The sequence below is a fragment of the Oncorhynchus tshawytscha genome, linkage group LG24, assembly GCF_018296145.1.
Source record: "Oncorhynchus tshawytscha isolate Ot180627B linkage group LG24, Otsh_v2.0, whole genome shotgun sequence".
NCBI lineage: Eukaryota > Metazoa > Chordata > Actinopteri > Salmoniformes > Salmonidae > Oncorhynchus > Oncorhynchus tshawytscha.
In genome coordinates, this window is record NC_056452.1 from 13,099,369 (window position 1) to 13,118,173 (window position 18,805).

Consider the following 18,805-nt stretch of genomic DNA (forward strand, 5'->3'; position numbering starts at 1 on the left):
CTTGTGAGGCTATTACGTTTTATATAGAGAACCACTCTTATTCAATGAATTGGCTTATTTGATCGAATGGTCTACTCTCATTGGTCCTTGCCTCTGTCTATCAGAGGTGCTCTGGTGCTATTGGAGCAGGAGATGATGCTGGACGGGACGGTGGTGAGCGCGGCCTTTGACGACGTCATGGACATGGGCATTGTGGGCACCACGGCGGGTACCCTGTGGTACATCAACTGGGTGGACAACACCAGCATCCGCCTCATCAGCGGGCACAAGAGCAAGGTACAGTATAGAGTTTTTGCCAGCGTGTGCATGCGTTTGACTTTTGGAGCCTATATGAGCGTTCATTGTGGACGCCTCTATCCGTACATTGAATGACCCGCTTCCCCCCCCCCCGCCCTGGTGTTCAGGTAAATGATGTGGTTTTCAGCCCAGACGAGAGCCACTTTGCCACGTGTGGGGAGGATGGCAGTGTGAGGGTGTGGACGGCCCCCAACAACGAACTGGTGGTGCAGTTTCAGGTGCTCAACCAGGTGAGACTGCAAGACAACTACAGGAAACCCTAAAGCTAAGATGGCCGTGTGGATTCAAAAAAAACTTTATAACGTTAATGCGTTCAGTCGCTGTGACGTATTTCCACTCATATGGGTCATTGTTTGTTTCTAATCGAAAAGGACTGAAAGTGGTGAAACTCGCAGTTTTAATACATGTACAAAATGATCCTCTCTCCCTAAGAGCATGATGGGCATGACATTTATAAATGGAAGGGAAGGATGCCTTGGGCCAGCAGTCAATCGATCTGAGATCCACTTAAGTTTCAGTCATGGGATTTTTGTTGTTGCTTTAACCCCTGATTACACCTGTATACATTAATACATTGTAACAGCAGCCATAAGTATTATAATGCAAATATTATAAAGCGCTTATAAACAACAAAATGTTGTGAAGCATGTTATAATTAGAGCTATGACATGAACAGAGCTATTAATTTCAACATGCTGTAGCAATTCCATTATGACATGGTACTTACAAGGCTACATGCCACATCGAGAGAGAGAGAAGCTCCAACGCATCATGCACCAGTTATAAACCTAGGAGTCTGACTGTCAATATCTACACCCCTGACCCCCCACCCGTCTTGTCTGTCAGAGCTGTGGTAGTGCGTGCTGGAGTCCCTCTAAAGGGGGTGCCTGTGTGGTGGGGGGGTACAGCGATGGGACCCTAAGGATCTTTCGCCTGGCCTCCTCAGAGATGGAACTCAAGCTGCATCCGCACCCTGTGGCCGTCACCGCCATCCAGTACTCTGCTAACGGTGTGTGTGTGTGTTTGGGAAGGTCACTGTCAATGCTACCAGTGGACATTGTCTCGTGTGTGAATTTGGTAGTCGGACACTTCCGACTCTGCTTTACTATTCATGTTTAGGATGTGATGGCAGTCTTTCTGTTGGGACACCGTTTGTATGTCATTTCACTGGGATGTATAATAATACAGATTATATAACGGAGGCTATATGTGACCTCTGACCCTCAGGTCAGGTGATCCTCTCTGCTGGGAGGGACGGCCTGATGGCTGTCAGCAGCCCAGTAACCGGGCTTACAGTCAGACTCATCAGCGACCACAAGGGGGCACCCATCACTACCATCCAGTGTGTGAAGAAACAGGTCAGGGCCCATATTCACACATCTAAGTAGGAGTGCAGATCTAGGATCAGTTTTGCCTTTCAAATTATAATGTATAAAAGGGGGGACCTGATCCTATAGTAGACATAGAATGACTAGAACATACTTCTTCTGTGTGACGTCTTCTGAGGTTACTAGTGTAACTGTTTTTTGAGGAGCTACTAAGAATCTACATGAAGGAATTGTGTCGTCATGCATTTTGCCCACCAGTACAAAGAATTTGGGCTTGAAGGAAACGAGATGTGGTTGGCTGCCAGTGCAGACAGACGGGTCAGCGTTTGGGCAGCTGATTGGATGAAGGACAAGTGTGAGCTCCTGGACTGGCTCACATTTCCAGCCCCTGCCAATCCTGAGGTAAACCTCTCTTCATAGGCATACATGCACACAAAATAAATGGCATGGAAATCAGTCTGTTAGACAAGCACTTTCAGGTGAGGATTTTATTCAGGATAGTGGGAATTCAGACCCAAGTTATGCACGTCCGCATCAATGTAACTTCATTCCCTTTTTATGCGCTTTTCTCTCTGTATTCTGAACTTGGACTTAAAGCTGTAATATGTAGGCGACCCGACCAAATTCACATAGAAAAGTAAGTTATAGAGCTGTCATTCTCGTTGAAAGCGAGTCAAAAACTGGTGGATTTGTTCAATGTGCGTAATTTCTATGCTTCCCATTCTTAAGTATTGTTTTTTCGTCTTTTCATTTCGGTTTTGTACACCAGCTTCAAACAGATAAAAATACAATATTTTTGGTTATAGAAAATAGATTTCACAGCGGATTAGCTGGTACAATGATTCTCTACATAATGACTGCTTGTTTTGTCACCATAAACTGAAATTAGGCAAACTATTTGCATTTTATCATCCAAGAAATGGCGGTATGATTTCTGCATATTGCACCTATTAAGCATGGGGAAATGCATGTCCCAGCAAGGTATTTCTTTGGGGGGTAGATCACAGTAATTGAAGGTGTGGCAGAGGTGTGTCTACAGATATGGAAATCATAAATAAGTTTGAGTTTACCTGTTTGTTCCAAGTGGATTTTTTTTTAATAGAAATTATTTGAAATAACACACCGCTCTCCATGCAATTTAATTTACAAATTGATGAGCTTGGTAAATTAGTAATCTGTTTGGAGAAGGGGATTGTAAAATACAAATAGCGATAGTTTTAGATGATTTTTCCTTCTGTTCGCTGGAGACTAATGTGAAACCAGTCATGGAAGCAAACTGGTAAGCATATCAAGATGACAGGTATTTTCACCCCATTTCCCACAGTGTAGTATAAAATGTAAAAAAGTATATTAAAAATATTCAAAGCATTTTATACTACATTGTGGGAAATAGGGTGTGTTTTCTGTGATTTGAATTACATTTATTCAGCGCTTGCAAGGGAGCCATACCTGCAAACCCCCATTGCGCATGTGCATAGGGTAGGTCTAAATACTGAATACTGAGAAGAGCTTCAATCAGAACGGGTAAAAAAAAAAGTCTGAATCGGCCCCGACGTGAAGTGCAAGATGAGACGTGATATCAGTCGATGGCTGTTTTTTACTTGAAAAACCTTTGTCAACCTTGCAAGCATGGAGTAGTTTTACCGTGAACATTTCTGTGTTTTCTCTTTATCTCGGTCTTCATCAGGAGTCAGACAGCCTTCCTCCCAGCCTGGCTGCTTTCAGCCCCATAGACCCTGGCCTGGTGGTGTACACAGGCTATGGAGTGGAGAGAGAGCTGTCCTTCTACAGCCTGGCCAAGAAACGGGTCATAAAGAAGATTGCCCTGTCCCATTGGGCCATGTGCTTCAGCCTCTCCTCCAAGGGTCGCCTCATAGCGGTGGGCTCAAAAGGTGCATGTCACTTCTCTTCTACCTCTCTCATTTCAGTTTTACAATGTGACTGTTGTGTTTTGTGTTGTAAAAAGCACTTTTTTTTGCTAGCAAGGACTGAAGCATTAAAATAAACTACAATAAAAACCCATCAAAAGCAGACCAGCTTGGCACAGGCTTGCTTGGTATTTTCGAATTTACAATACAGCATCAGTTTGACAAATCACCAGCATGTGTGTGTCTCTGCACAGTACTGTACTCAATGACACATTCTGTATGTATGTAAAGAGGTTGCATGAAGCTGCTGTGTGTTTTGTCTCTCTCTCTCAGAGCGAGTGCTGAAGCTCATCAAATCATCCAGCGGTAGGTTCCAGGACTTCCTCCACCACAGTGACTCTTTGCAGACCTGTCGATTCTCCCCCTCAGGGAAACTCCTCTTTACTGTTGCCTACAATGAGATCCTGCTGTGGGAGGTGCGGGGCCTTTAGAACAAGGTAGACCACTATACATTAGTAGACTGTGAACTATATTATTAAAGGACAATCAGAGGGTGATCTACTGTATAGACCCAAGCTTTCACCATTGGTCCTAGTTAGTATGGATTTCTAGATTGACATGAGGTGTTGGGTGGTGGTAATGTAGGTTAATTGAAACACTGCTCTCCTGTCTGCATCAACCCTCGGTTGGGTGTAGATTAAAAGTCCTCAATACTCACGCACGCAAGTGCCTCAATTTAACTGACGAAGCTAACTGAATAATTGATCAATTGTTTATTTCAGTCATTTTAATTCTGAGGTTTTTATCAGTCCTGTAAATTACTTTTTATATTTGAAGAAAATATAAAAAAATTTATTTATATGAGAGCCTCCTTTGTCTCTGTTCAGTGGTTTTTGTTTTGTATGTTATGTTCTTAAAATTATAATGCGCTATGTCCATCAGCCAATATGGTCATTCAGTCTAAATTATGCACGAAAATGTTTTGTCCATCAATGTTATACACTTGTATATATTGTTTTTTTTCAACAAAGAAATTTCAATAAAGGTTGTCACCTCAAATGAAACCCTAAATTGTGTCATTAATGTGATTGTTTTTTGTGATGCAATTGCAAGGTAAGTATATTTCCACTAATGTTATGTCATCAAATGAAATTGTGACTTTGGTTGAGCTGAGGGGGCGGAGAGGCATTGAATTGCAAGTATTTAGACAGCTATGTACCGGAATCTTCATTATCGCTCACTATCTTGTGTGACGTGCGTTTTAGCCAGTACTGAGAAATTCTGTTTTTGTTTATTGAATGTGTCATTCTGATTACACAACAAGGTTTGGGATGATGCATAGTTTTGCAAGTTGTGTTTTTTGTTTTATTTAGGGGGGGGGATGAGAGGGAAGAATGCATCTTTTAAAGTGGCTGATTTTGTATTCCTGAAGTAGGGTGACACGCTAAAGCTCTTAATGTTTGTGATGTCTTTGACTGGATTTTTTTTTACCCATTTATCTCTTTCCCCATCACTGATAGAGGAGGTGGAGATGACGATGAGAAGAACTGATATCGTGACTTCCATTTTCTACTTCAAGATGAAATCTCTTCAGATGACGGTGTTGAGAAAAGTAACAAAAGGGAGACATTTGCAGAGAGAATAACGTGACCGTGTTGAAGTACTACTCTTGTCAGTTACACGGCCCGCACAGTTAAACGACAAACTGCCTTTGTAATGGGAGTGAATTTATGCTTCTGGATTCTTGGTGAGTTATGGTACTGGAGGGCCTTTCATTTCCCCATGGTACTGGAGGGCCTTTCAACTGTACAAGTTTTTTTGTTGTTGCCTGAAATAAAGATGAGGGCGTCTCAGAGATTGAGAGAATATCTGTTTGTTTGTAATTTAACGCTACCCAATGGCATGACTGCACTGGTCTAAAGGATATGCTTGCATGTATATAGAGGCATCATTTGTTTATGTCTGATATTTCTTCTCTTTTTTTCCCCCTACAGGTCTCTACCTGGCCCTACCTTTGGAAGGGATATATCCTCCACTCTGTCAAACAGGGTATACGATTTCTAAGATTGGAAGTGGCTGTTCTGGTAAGATCAACTGATTTACCCTGGTGATGAAAAATATCACTGCATTTTAATGGCAAGTGTAGACAGCAGGGTATTGTTTCTTTCATCTCTATCTGTTTGAATTTAACGGGTGCCTTTTTACAGGTTCACATCTAGGATACGAAGTTTAGAATTCAGACTTACCAAGAGGTTAGAGTGAGAATGATGATGTCTAAAATAATGCATTCACTGTTCATTAGCTGAAACTATTCTCTATTCTCACTCATTTCAAGCCAACCAACTAACTGATTAATACCTAACATCTGTCCTAACCTCAGATACTTACTTGGTGTTATGTAGATACAGATGAGTGTGTGGAAGATCCCTCCATCTGTGGGAACCATTCTACTTGCTTCAACACCCTTGGTAGCTACCACTGTCAATGTCATCCTGGGTTCGAATCTAGGATCGCTTATTTCACTTCCGCAGATGGAGAATGTACAGGTCAATACTGTGTTTTTAAGATGTTATTAATAACTAATAATAATAGCTTTAATTCCTTACCACTAATATGAATAAAATGGGTTAATTAAAAGCTACCACTGTCTGTCAGTTTAAAAATTATGATAATGTTGTAGCATACAGTAGGGTCTGAAATTATTGACACCCTTGATAAAGATTTTAGCAAAAAAATAAATACGGAATTCAAATACTGAGCGATATTGTATGCTCAGAAATGTTGGGAAATTATGTGATTTTATACTTGTACAATTGCTCAGAGGATATTTTGTTAAACAAGTAATACTTTTTTCCTCAAAGGTAAGGGTAAAAATTGACACCAGTTTTCAATACCTCACCTTGCAAGGATAACGGCACAGTCTTTTTCTAAAATGTTTCCTCCATTCCTCCATACAGAATCCTTCTCGATCCTTCAGTCTACGCTTATGGACTGCTCTCTTCAATTCCAACCACAGGTTTTCAATGGTTTTCAAGTCCAGAGACTATGGATGGCTATTCCAAAAAATATATATTTTTGGCAAATTAGCCATTTCTTTGGATTTTGATGTGTGCTTGGGGTTTATTGTCTTGGTGGAAGATCCACCTATGGCCAAGTTTCAGCCTCCTGACAGAGGCAACCTGTTTTTTGGTTAAATTACTTGGTACTGGGTAAAGTTCATGATGCCGTTGACCTTAACAAGGGCCCCAGGAGCAGTGGACTTGCACTACAGTGGCGGATTTGGCATGGAAAGGACAATGCATTAGCAGAAAATAACCCCTTTTACCTACTATAAAATATGGTGGTGGATCTTTGATGTTATGGGGCTATTTTGCTTCCACTGGTCCTAGAGCCCTTGTTCATTTTTTGGCCAAAAACCTGGTTGCCTCCGCTAGGAGGCTGAAACTTGGCCGCAAGTGGATCTTCCAGCAAAACAATAACTCCAAGCACAAATCAAAATCCACAAAGAAATGTTTATTGTCCACAAAATAAAAATGTCTAACCCATTGAAAACTTGTGGTTTAAATTGAAGAGGGCAGTCCATACGTGCAGTTAAAATATATATCAAGTATCTGGAAGGATTCTGTATGGAGGAATGGTCTAAGATCCCTAAAATGCCGCTATCCTCACAAGGTGAGGTACTGATAATAGGGGTGTCAATAATTTTGACCCTAACATTTTAAAGATTTTTATTGTATTACTTGTTAACCTCAAAGTCTAAAACAGACAGTTCAAAACATTTCATTTTTTTACTATCTGTCCGATACCTAAGACGTATAAGAAACCTCAGGAATTTTACAAATCTATCTATTGCGTTAGTGCTTAGTTGGTGAGTCATATCCTCTTTTGGATGAAGGAATTCGGTCTTAATCAACTATTCCTAAATATCCCTTGTAATCATTCTGTTACTGAACAACATCCTCTGCTTTTCGAAAGTATTCACACCCCTTTACGTTTTCCACATTTTGTTGTTACAGCCTGATTTTAAAATGGATTAAATTTGGATTTTTTTTTGTCACTGGCCTACAGACAATACCCCATAATGTCAAAGTGGAATTATGTTTTTGAATTTTTTACAAATTAAGAAAAAATGAAAGCTGAAATGTCACAAGTCTGTAAGTATTCAACCCCTTTGTTATGGCAATCCGAAATGTGCTTAACAAGTCACATAATAATTTGCATGGACTGAGTCTGTGTAATAATAGTATTTAACATGATTTTTGAATGACTTCCTCATCTCTCTACCCCACATATACAATTATCTGTAAGGTCCCTCAGTTGAGCAGTGAATTCAAACAGATTCAACCACAATGTCCAGGGAGTTTTTCCAATGCCTCACAAAGAAGGCCACCTATTGGTAGATGGGTATGAATAAAAAAAGATGACATTGAATATCGCTTTGAGCATGGTGAAGTTATTAATTACACTTTAAATATTGTATCAATACACCCAGTCACTACAGAGGTACAGGCATCATTCCTAACTCCGTTGCCAGAGAAGAAGGAAACCGCTCAGGGATTTCACCATAAGGCTTTAAAATAGTTACAGTTTAATGGCTGTGGTCTGAGGATGGATCAACAACATTTTAGTTACTCCACAAAACTAACCGAATTGACAGAGTGAGAAGATGGAAGCCTGTACGGAATTTAAAAAATTCAAGGCAAGTAATACGGGAAAAAAATGTGGCAAAGCAAATACATTTTGTCCTGAATTTGAAGTGTTATGTTTGGGGTAAATCCAATACCACACATTACTGAGTACCGCCCTCCATATTTTCAAGCATAGTGGTGGCTGCATCATGTTATGGGTATGCTTGCAATCGTTAAGGACTGGAGAGTTTTCAGGGTAAAAAAAATCTACTGAATGGAACTAAGCTAAGTCAAATCCTGGGGGGAAACCTGGTTGTCTGCTTTCCACCAGACACTGGGAAATTAATTAACCTTTCAGCAGGACAGTAACCTGAAACACAAGGCCAAATCTACACTGGAGTTGTTTTCCAAGACGACGGTGAATGTTCCTAAGTGGCCAAGACAGTTTTGGCTTAAATCTACTTGAAAATATATGGCAAGGCCTGAAAATAGTTGTCTAGCAATGATCAACAACCAATTTGACAGAGCTTGAAGAATTTTTAAAAGAATAATGGGCAAATGTTGCTCAATCCAGGTGTGGAAGTTTCTTAGACTTACCCAGAAAGACTCACCGCTGTAATCGCTGCCAAAGGGGACTCTACAAATGATTGACTCAGGTGTAAATAAGAAGTATTTCATTTTCAATGAATTAGCAAATTAAATAGTTTTCCCCCTCAATCTACACCCAATACCCAATAATGATAAAGCAAAAACATTTTTTTTAGCAAATTTATATATACATTTAAAGAACAGTAAATATCCAATTTACATAAGCAGCGATAGAAGTCTTCTTGGGTATTACGCTACAATCTTGGCACACCGGCATTTTGGAAGTTCCTCCCATTCTTCTCTGCAGATCCTCTCAAGCTCTGTCAGGTTGGATGGGGAACGCCGCTCCACTGTTATTTTGAGGTTTCTCCAGAGATGTTCGATAGGGTTCAAGTCCGGGCTCTGGCTGAGCCACTCTAGCACATTCGGAAACTTGTCCCGAAGCCACTCCTGCATTGTCTTGGCTGTGTGCTTAGGGTCGTTGTCCTGTTGGAATGTGAACCTTCGACCCAGTCTGAGGTCCTGAGCGCTCTGGAGCAGGCTTTTATCAAGGATCTCTCTGTACTTTGCTCCGTTCATCTTGACTGGTCTCCCAGTCCCTGCCTCTGAAAAACATCCCCACTGTCGTGGAAATTCTAATCAATAATGAGTGAGGAGACCCAACACTCTTGAGTGATGTGCCGAGATCTCTGACATACAAATATATTTTATAGCAAGATACATCCTCTTAGTCTACGTGACAAACAGATGTGTGGAATGGGTCAAACGGTGAGACTTGATATATGAGAAAGGAGTATCCCCCAGCCAGATAGCATTTGCTGTGAAGACTGTTGTTATTGTATAGAAACCAGAGTTTGACCCCTAAGAAAAGGTTCCTCTCATTGTTATCCATACCCGAGCCATCTCTCCCTGGTACGAACACCAACTCATTCTATGAAATACATATCACCAAACCATTCATAAATAAATGATCAGCGTTTTAAGCATCAGAGGGTTTTCTCAGTTCACACAGACACATGAGAAAGTACTAATAGAAACCTATTATAACCTATTGCATAAAACAACCATTTGATGCATAAAACAACCATTTGATGCATAAACAGTATTAAACATAATCTTGTAATTTGTTTATCACACACCAGCTCTAATAAGAGTCATGGTGGTTCAAACTTCATCCATTTAAGAATGATGGAGGCCACTGTGTTCTTGGAGACCTTCAATGCTGCAGAAATGTTTTTGGTACCCTTACCCAGATCTGTGCCTCAACACAATCCTGTCTCGGAGCTCTACAGACAATTCCTTTGCCCTCATGGCTTGTTTTTTGCTCTGACATGCACCGTCAACTGTGGGACCTTATATAGACCGGTGTGTGCCTTTCCAAATCATGTTCAATCAATTGAATTTACCACAGGTGGACTCCAATCAAGTTGTTGAAACATCTCAAGGTCGATCAATGAAACAGGATGCCCCTGAGCTCAATTTTGAGTCTCATAGCAAAGGGTCTGAATACTTATGTAAATAATATTTTTTGTTTTCACTTTGTCATTATGGGGTACTGTGTAGATTTAATTTAATCTATTTTAGAATAAGAATAAGGCTGTAAAATGCATTGTATTTTGCAATGTTGTATTTCTTTGTTATTCCCATTTTCATCACATACACCATCATCTCTCTCCCCACCACTTTTTCCCCCCACTAATCTCTTCTACTTTCAGACATTGATGAGTGTGGTGAGGACAGACATATTTGTGGGGAGTGGGGAACCTGTCACAATAGGAAGGGAAGCTACTGGTGCAGTTGTCTCCAGGGATTCCATCAGGAAGGCAATATAAGTTCCATGTGTGTAGGTGAGAGAAACCCCATTCTCCTTGGGTCGATGTGTTCTGTGTAAGGTTAAGGTGTGGTACCGGTGAGGTAGTCACTTTACTATGACTACCTCACAGTACCACAAAACTAAATGCATTGACCAGAATTATTTGAAACGTCTTATCCACATTGTGTTTTGGGGTATTGCGTGTCTTTAGTATCACTCTGTTAGGTCACTGTCCGACACATCCATGTCGTCATCGTCTTTCTTATTCCCCCACTTTCTCTCACTCTCTCTCTCACACACACACTCACTCTCTCTCTCACACACTCACTCACTCACTCACTCACTCACTCACTCACTCACTCACTCACTCTCACACAGACGTAAATGAGTGTGTAGGGGCTGGGAACAAATACCCCTGTGGCGAGAATGGAACCTGCTGGAATCTGGAGGGCAGCTACAGGTGTCATTGTCCCCCTGGATTCACTACCTACGGCAACAACCAATCTAAGTGTCAAGGTGAGAGAAATGCTTGTTCTACCTTTTCATTTTCTGCTGACCTCAGTTGTCTTCGCTTGTGACCACTGATCTTGAGGCCATCTGTTGAAACCTCCACCCAGTTACCAGTTTCACAATTGCGATGACCGGCCTGATGTATTGTGTTGTATTTGTACGATCTGAGGTCATCTGCATTCATGATTTTCCTTTTAGAGCTGAATTGTGACCCTTTTGGAACTCAGAGTACACCTGAACAGGTAAATGATTATTTTCTCAAGTGCTTTTCTTCATCTTGATTATTCACCACATTCTTCTCATTTATATTTCTCTCTCTCTGTGTACTTTCTGTCTCTCTCAGACTCTACCAGGTTTTGACAGCCTCTTGTCTCTCCTGAGAAACAACTGTTTGGTGTTGATTAACTCCTCTGGGTTGGCTGGAGCTACAGAAAAGACTGGAGAGGCGCTTTTGACAGTATGTTGCCTCCCTGAGCTACACACAAGAGCGCACACACACATACACGTTACATCACGTCTCTGTTGTCTGTCTTTTCTAAAGGTACTGGCCAATGTCACTGATGCTCTTCAACTCCAGTCCAATGGTCAAGGTGGTAACAGCGCGAAAGTGACTACGCTCCTGAGGACAGTAGAAAACTCTATCAGACTGATTGCTCCACAGCTTAGAGAAAATGTGAGCAGGATAAATACAAGCCATACAGGTAACACTTATACTGAAAACACATTTAGTCATCACTTTAACATCAGCGGTACCACAACTTAACCTTACATTGACCACTAAGTGACCACTTGTTCTTTCAATAATGGTGATTTCTACTTAGTATAGATTGTTGTCCCTATGTTGAAAAACAGAGGTAGAAGTTGTGGTGAGGAGGGACAGGACACCACCCCGAGGACCAGTCAGACTGACAAATGAAAACATCCAACTTGACACCACCTGGGAGACGGCGATCGGAGATGACACGAATTTCCCAGGTACACTCCCACTCAGCTTCATTGGCATTAGCCTTCTTTAAAAAATAAAAAAAAGTAATTGGGAGTTTCTGAATGACAATTATTTACTGACATTTCTATACGTTTCTTTATTTTATATCTTGTAGGATTTGTGTGGAGGCTTTTGTGTTTTGTGCAGGGCTTATTATACTGTATATGGTGCATATGTTGTGTACCATGTGTGTTTTATTTTAGGTTGATGGGTTTGTATACTTGATGATTTGTGAATTGGTTTTGTTTTATATTGTTTGTTTCTGTATGTTTTAAGTGGATTGATTTTGTGTTATGATGTTTGCAGGTTTTGGGTTTGCCATTTTGCTCAGCTACAAGAGTCTGCAGAATTTGACCAACAGCTCTGAGCAGCTCTCCTCCAGAGTGGTGACTGTATCTGTTAGCAACCCCAACACAACAAACCTGTCTGAACCGATCATTCTCACCTTCACTCACTTGAAGGTAACAATTGTGTTTCTCTAAAAGGCTGACTGTCAGTTACAGTGATAGTTCACTTCTTTCGTTTATCTTTGACTTCCCTAGACTGTGATTGTTTGCTCCAAACAGGTTTTACATTTTTTTTTTAAACAAAAAAAAAACATTTTAGCTGGTTATTTAGCAATGTTTAAAATCTCCTAGCTACAATTTTTGGGGAATGTTGCAATGCTAGTGGAAATGGATTGTATCCGTTAGCGACGTGTTCAAAATCATGGGGAAAGAGCTCGGTGTGTTCTACGTCCCCATGCTTTTGAATGCACCACTAACGGATACAAAAATGCTAGCCAGATTATTCTGGATTTAACTTCAAAATAAAGTAAACTATCCCTTTAAAACAGGTTTTATTAGACATTTTTAAAAACAACATTTGTTGAACAGATATGCACGCAGTAGACCTTAGCTGTTCATAAAATTATATGAGTCTCATCTCCTCTGTGCCCCAGTCCAGTGATGCGAATACCACCTGTGTTTATTGGTCAGAGGATGGTGAGGGGGCTTGGTCAATCCAGGGCTGCGCCTCCGTGATGTCCAACTCCACCCACACTGTGTGCTCCTGCACCCATCTCAGCAGCTTTGCCCTGCTCAGGGGAATCCAAGAGAATAAGGTGATACACAACAACACCGTAGAACTGCTAAGAGGGAAAAGGTTCTTAGATCTGTGAGAAGGTCTTTTTGCCTTCAAACTCACACCCCAAGCATACCTTCCTTGGGGCAGTAGGATGGTCTATATTTGATTCTTGTTATTCCACATTGACATTGACAGAAATGCAGACAGTTGCAGTTGGTGATGTGGGCGGGCGCTTCCGTGGCGCTGGCTTGTGTGGTCCTATCCCTACTCATGACCCTGTGGTGTCGCTTTGTCAGCAAAAAGCGCAATGGAGGGAGCCGACCAGAACAGCATTTTAACCTCTAAAGCACCTCAATTTAGACAGCAGGGATTTCTAAAATCTCTTTCCTGTGTTTTGTATATAATCCCACCCTATTTCAATTTACTGTAAAATAACTATTTAGACTGTGAACAAACTGTTAGAAAATGTAAATATGATGTTTCAGTTTCAACCTCAGTCAATTGATAAACAGGATTTCATGTAATATATAAATGTATTTTGATATTATTGATTGTTCTCAATTCCCATCAATGTTAATTTACTTTTATCACTGTTCAATTGTACGTAGACGAGTTTACCATATAGTATTATTGTACAAGTTTAAATAGCAACTCTGTTGTAATCAAAGGAAGGACGTACATGTTTGTTCATGAAAGACTGAACACACACCTTTACGCTCACTGTGTATACTGGACACCTAGAAAGGGACAAACTGCACATACATACCTACATTACATTCATACTGTCATGTGGCCGATGGTCGGCGGCCTGGAGACCGGTTCAAGTGCATCAGGCAGATTGCGTGTGAACATGAAACGAGGAGAACAAAACATGCGTTAAACAGCAACCTCTTCAATATTTCAGGCTTTCTAAGTAGGAAAGCTCAAATTAGAGTGCTGTGTAGTAAAGCTCATCAAGTCGCTGGTACATTGATAAAGTTAGATCATAAAGTGACTTGCTTCCTCTTTTATGTCAAAATCAGGAATCTAGATACTGTTTGCTTATTGGGGATCGGTGAAACATCCACATTTATTCGCTCATTTTAATACACCAATAGTAACGTCTTATTCTCATACCCTATTTAAATAAGTACTGCCTTGTAACCATCATTGCAGAAGACGTGTTCGCAGAGGGACGTTGTTTACATAGCTAGCTAGCTAGACTACTGGTGTCACAATTTGACTGCAGGGTGTTATAGGTTTCCCTTATTTATCTGTGGTAAATATACTTCTAGGTTTTCACTTTCATCTGTATCTGGTGTTGGCTAGTTACTGGCCAGCATGGGGGAAGGAATTCTGTTTGGAACACCGACTCAGTTGTCATGTCAGTGCTGCTATGAACTGCAACAGAAGAGACATGCCAAACGATGTATACATAATTATTGACATGCCAATGCATGGTTTATGTACATGGTCTGGCAGTCAGCAAATGTAATTGATGAAGTCAAGCCAGGCTTTTTCTGACCAGTTTCAACTGAACCTGTCCAACATGAACTGAGACAGGATGTTGTCTATATCGATGCGGTTACAAAAACCGAACAGTTGGATAGACAAATAATTTGTGAAGCCATGGTGTGATGTATGACAGGATTGGAATCTTGTTTGAGCTTCGTGTATCAGCACATTTGCTTGAGATGATCTCACTGCAGCGTTGCATCCAAGTTGCCGTCAATCAAGGTGAGCTCCCCACCCACTCAGACTGGTCCTTCAGCCTTACTGATAGTTGGAAATGAGAGAAAAGGTCCATTCTGAGCATTTGAATCTAGGTGGGGGGTATTATGGTTGATGTTCTAGTCACTCAAACGCTATTTTCGTTGGGAAATATAGTACTGCTGGACCTTTTTTAAGCTTATGATTTTGTAATTGGGGTTATGCTCAAAAGCTCATGTGTATCAATTATTTTTGTTGTGTGACTGGATGGCTTTAACCCGTTATCTCCGTTCCCCTAATGTTGATAGAGCAACTGATTCGCTGTAGCTACGCATTCTGCTGTTAAATGAAATACTGTATATATCGTCACAAATGAACAGTATGATTGCGAAAGGTGAGGAAACACAAGAATGGATCAAATGATAAAGACAGAGTGTGTGTGAGAACATGCAATAGTTGATCACACATCAACTCAGAAAACTTCTTGCACTTGAACCCTGTGCTTTCGTGAGCTCACTGAGTAGCTTAATCACTAATGCCTTGGTTTGGACAGCAGGTTTGTACTATCAAGAAAGTGTCATATTTGTGTTGTGGAGAAATGACCAGGCAGGAGACGGGAGTACAGTTAGTTTTCGTTTAGTCAAAAACCCCTCGTGCTCTACAGTTCCCGGCATTCCAGTGCGCATGTGCATTTCCTATTAGGTGTAGTAACGTAACACTGCCGTAATGCATTACTGCTTAGTAACAGCACAGTAACTAATATAAACAGATGTAGATCCCAGATACTACAGAAAGCATGGGATCCAAGCAAATGTATTGAAAATTAAATACAGGAATATCTTATTTACTTTGACTTGACTTGAGTCGATACATGTTAGAATCACCTTTGGCAGTGATTACAGCTGATAGTCTTTCTGCGTAAGAAAGAAGCTTTAATACAACCAAAAAAAACACAGGTTGTGACTAGTTTCTGGAGGCACTGTTTATACAGTGTGTGTGTGTATACATAGTGGACAAAACATGCTCTTTCGATGACAGACTGACCAGGTGAATCCAGGTGAAAGCTATGATCCCTTGTTGATGTCACTTGTTAAATCCCCTTCAATCAGTGTAGATGAAGGGGAGCAGACAGCTTAAAGAAGGATTTTTAAGCCTTTAAGACCTGTATTGTGTATGTGTGCCATTCAGAGGGTGAATGGGCAAGACAAAAGATTTAAGTGCCTTTGAACGAGGAATGGTAGTGGGTGCCAGGTGCACCGGGTTGAGTGTGTCAAGAACTTCAACGCTGATGGGTTTTCATGCTCAACAGTTTCCTGTGTATCAAGAATGATCCACCACCCAAAGGACATCCAGTCAACTTGACATAACTGTGGAAAGCATTGGAGTCGACACGGGGCAGCATCCCTGTGGTACGATCTTGCCCCGACAAATTGAAGCTGTTCTGAAGGCAAAAGGGGGGTCAACTCAATAGTACGCAGATGTTCCTAATGTTTTGGTCACTCTGCAGCATTGCAAATCTTGACACACTCAAACTGGTGCACCTGACACTTACTACTATACCCTGTTCAAAGACACTTCCATCTTTTGTCTTGCCCATTCACCCTTTGAATGGCACACATACACAATCCATGTCTCAAGGCTTAAAAATCCCCTGTCTCCTCCCCTTCATCTACACTAATTTGAAGTGGATTTAACAAGTGACCTCAATAACTGATCATAGCTTTCAATTGGATTCACCTAGTCAGTCTGTCATGGAAAGAGCAGGTGTTCTTAATGTTTTGTTTGTTTCAGAATGTTTCAGAACTGTTTCAGAATGTGCTTCTCTACAACTTATCTGTCATGATGCTGGTCTTGTATATGCGTATGTGCCCAATAAAAATGTGATAAGATTTATGGAACACATCGACCAGAAAAATAGCTTTTGAGCATCATTGAAGATTTAATGTATTTTGACCAGTGGAGGTTTCTGAGAACGGCTCATAACGTATTTGGTACCATTCCACTCCAGCCATTACCGCGAGCCCGTCCTCCTCAATTAAGGTGCCACCAACCTCCTGTGATTTTGGCTGACACATACATTGTCTTTCAGCCATATGTATCATATCGATGAGTGTCACACCTCCATCTGTGGAGAACATTTGCATTGGCAACTACATCTGTCAGTGCCAACCTGGGTTCATGGTTGACGTAATTGGACAGCGTTTGGGTAAGAATTGTGAAATAATATGTATGCGTTTGTCTTAAGTGTAAGCCTTTCCTTGTCATCACACTAATCTCTCTGTGTGCACAACTTCCATTTATTTTTCAAGGCTCAGTGCAGACAAAATGTGGATTTTTCTGTGTTTTTCGTATCATGTTGATCAAAAGAACAGCTGATGAAACTAACACTGTAAAAGTGTGAAAAAAATATGAAGTGTTTTTTTTTTCCTGATAGTTGCTGGTTGAAAATACAATCTACACAGGACCTTCTCATCAGCAGGATTGCATGGATGGGAGTTTTGGGCTTTCCATGGTGACATCACTATGCAGTAAATTGGTTAATAGACCAATAAAGAGTTCCAAACCCCTCTGCCAATAACATATTGTTTTCAGGTTTTCCCTACCCACTCAGACCAATCCCAGACAGTCTTAGCAAAATTCTTGCTTGATAAATAGTTTTTTGCAAAAAAGTAATTTTTGCAGATTTGAATGGAAATCTATTACAGTAGCTAGGTTTCCGTCCCATTTTAATGCGAATATACAGTACCAGTCAAAAGTTTGGACACGCCTACTCATTCCAGGGTTCTCTACATATCTTCTACATCCTGAAATGTATTCCCATGCCGTAAGTCTTGAACATTATAAAAACCTTTCATTTGCATCCTTAAAATCACTTGTTTCACTGCTGCCAGACTGACCTGAATATATTTTCATATTGAATGTACAGGTGAAGTCGGAAGTTTACATACATACACTTAGGTTGGAGTCATTAAAAGTTGTTTTTCAACCACTCCACAAATTTCTTGCTAACAAACTATAGTTTTTCCAAGTCGGTTAGTACATCTACTTTGTAGATGTAGATCCAATTTTTCCAACAATTGTTTACAGACAGATTATTTCACTTATTATTTACTGTATCACAATTTCAGTGGGTCAGATGTTTACATACACTAAGTTGACTATGCCTTTAAACAGCTTGGAAAATTCCATAAAATGAGGTCATGGCTTTTGAAGCTTCTGTTAGGCTAATCCACATCATTTGAGTCAATTGGAGGTGTACCCGTGGCCTACCTTCAAACTCAGTGCCTCTTTGCTTGACATCCTGGGAAAATGAAAAGAAATCAGACAAGACCTCAGAAAAAAAGGGTAGCCCTCCACAAGTCTGGTTCATCCTTGGGAGCAATTTCCAAACGCCTGAAGGTACCACGTTCATCTGTACAAACAATAGTACGCAAGTATAAACACCATGGGACCACGCAGCTGTCCTTCTGCTCACGAAGGAGACTCGTTCTGTCTCTTAGAGATGAACGTACTTTGGTGCGAACAGTGTAAATCAATCCCAGAACAATAGCAAAGGACCTGGTGAAGGTGCTGGAAGAAACAGGTTCAAAGTATCTATATCCACAGTAAAATGAGTCCTATATCGACATAACCTGAAAGGCCTCTCAGCAAGGAAGAAGCCACTGCTCCAAAACCGCCATAAAAAAGCCCGACAACGGTTTGCAACTGCAAATGGGGACAAAGATCGTACTTTTTGGAGAAATATCCTCTGGTCTGATGAAACAAAAATAGAACTGTTTGGCCACAATGACCATCGTTATGTTTGGAGGAAAAAGTGGGAGGCTTGCGGGGGTGGCAGCATCATGTTATGAGGGTGCTTTGCTGCAGGAGGGGCTGGTGCACTTCACAAAATAGATGGCATCATGAGGAGGGGAAATAATGTGGATATATTGAAGCAACATCTCAAGACATCAGTCAGGAAGTTAAAGCTTGGTCGCAAATGGGTCTTCCAAATGGACAATGACCCGAAACATACTTCCAAAGTTATGGCAAAA

At 40.8% G+C, this 18,805-nt stretch overlaps 2 protein-coding genes across 4 annotated transcripts in view; both read left to right on the top strand.

Moving 5' to 3' along the window:
- wdr90 (WD repeat domain 90) overlaps nt 1-4,334 on the top strand; it is a 55,651-nt gene extending 51,317 nt beyond the window's left edge. For both annotated transcript variants that reach the window (XM_024386849.2, XM_042305336.1), the window contains 7 exons: nt 105-276; nt 405-527; nt 1,144-1,306; nt 1,525-1,655; nt 1,884-2,027; nt 3,313-3,517; nt 3,827-4,334. In XM_024386849.2, the coding sequence (XP_024242617.2) occupies nt 105-276; nt 405-527; nt 1,144-1,306; nt 1,525-1,655; nt 1,884-2,027; nt 3,313-3,517; nt 3,827-3,984 (1,096 nt within the window). In that variant the 3' untranslated portion in view covers nt 3,985-4,334. The remainder of the gene's footprint in view (nt 1-104; nt 277-404; nt 528-1,143; nt 1,307-1,524; nt 1,656-1,883; nt 2,028-3,312; nt 3,518-3,826) is intronic.
- Nucleotides 4,335-4,845: 511 nt separating this feature from the next.
- Nucleotides 4,846-15,423, top strand: LOC112223702 (adhesion G protein-coupled receptor E2). Of its 2 annotated transcripts, XM_024386847.2 has the most exons (12): nt 4,846-5,240; nt 5,488-5,577; nt 5,896-6,039; nt 10,425-10,556; nt 10,901-11,038; nt 11,231-11,274; nt 11,376-11,489; nt 11,574-11,733; nt 11,885-12,007; nt 12,324-12,478; nt 12,958-13,119; nt 13,278-15,423. In XM_024386847.2, the coding sequence occupies exons 1-12, from the start codon at nt 5,210-5,212 to the stop codon at nt 13,425-13,427; spliced, it is 1,443 nt and encodes a 480-aa protein (XP_024242615.1). In that variant the 5' UTR covers nt 4,846-5,209; the 3' UTR covers nt 13,428-15,423. The 2 variants fall into 2 exon arrangements, with proteins under 2 accessions (XP_024242615.1, XP_024242616.1); XM_024386848.2 differs by lacking the exon at nt 5,896-6,039 and having other exon boundaries at nt 4,849-5,240.
- Nucleotides 15,424-18,805: the final 3,382 nt, after the last annotated feature.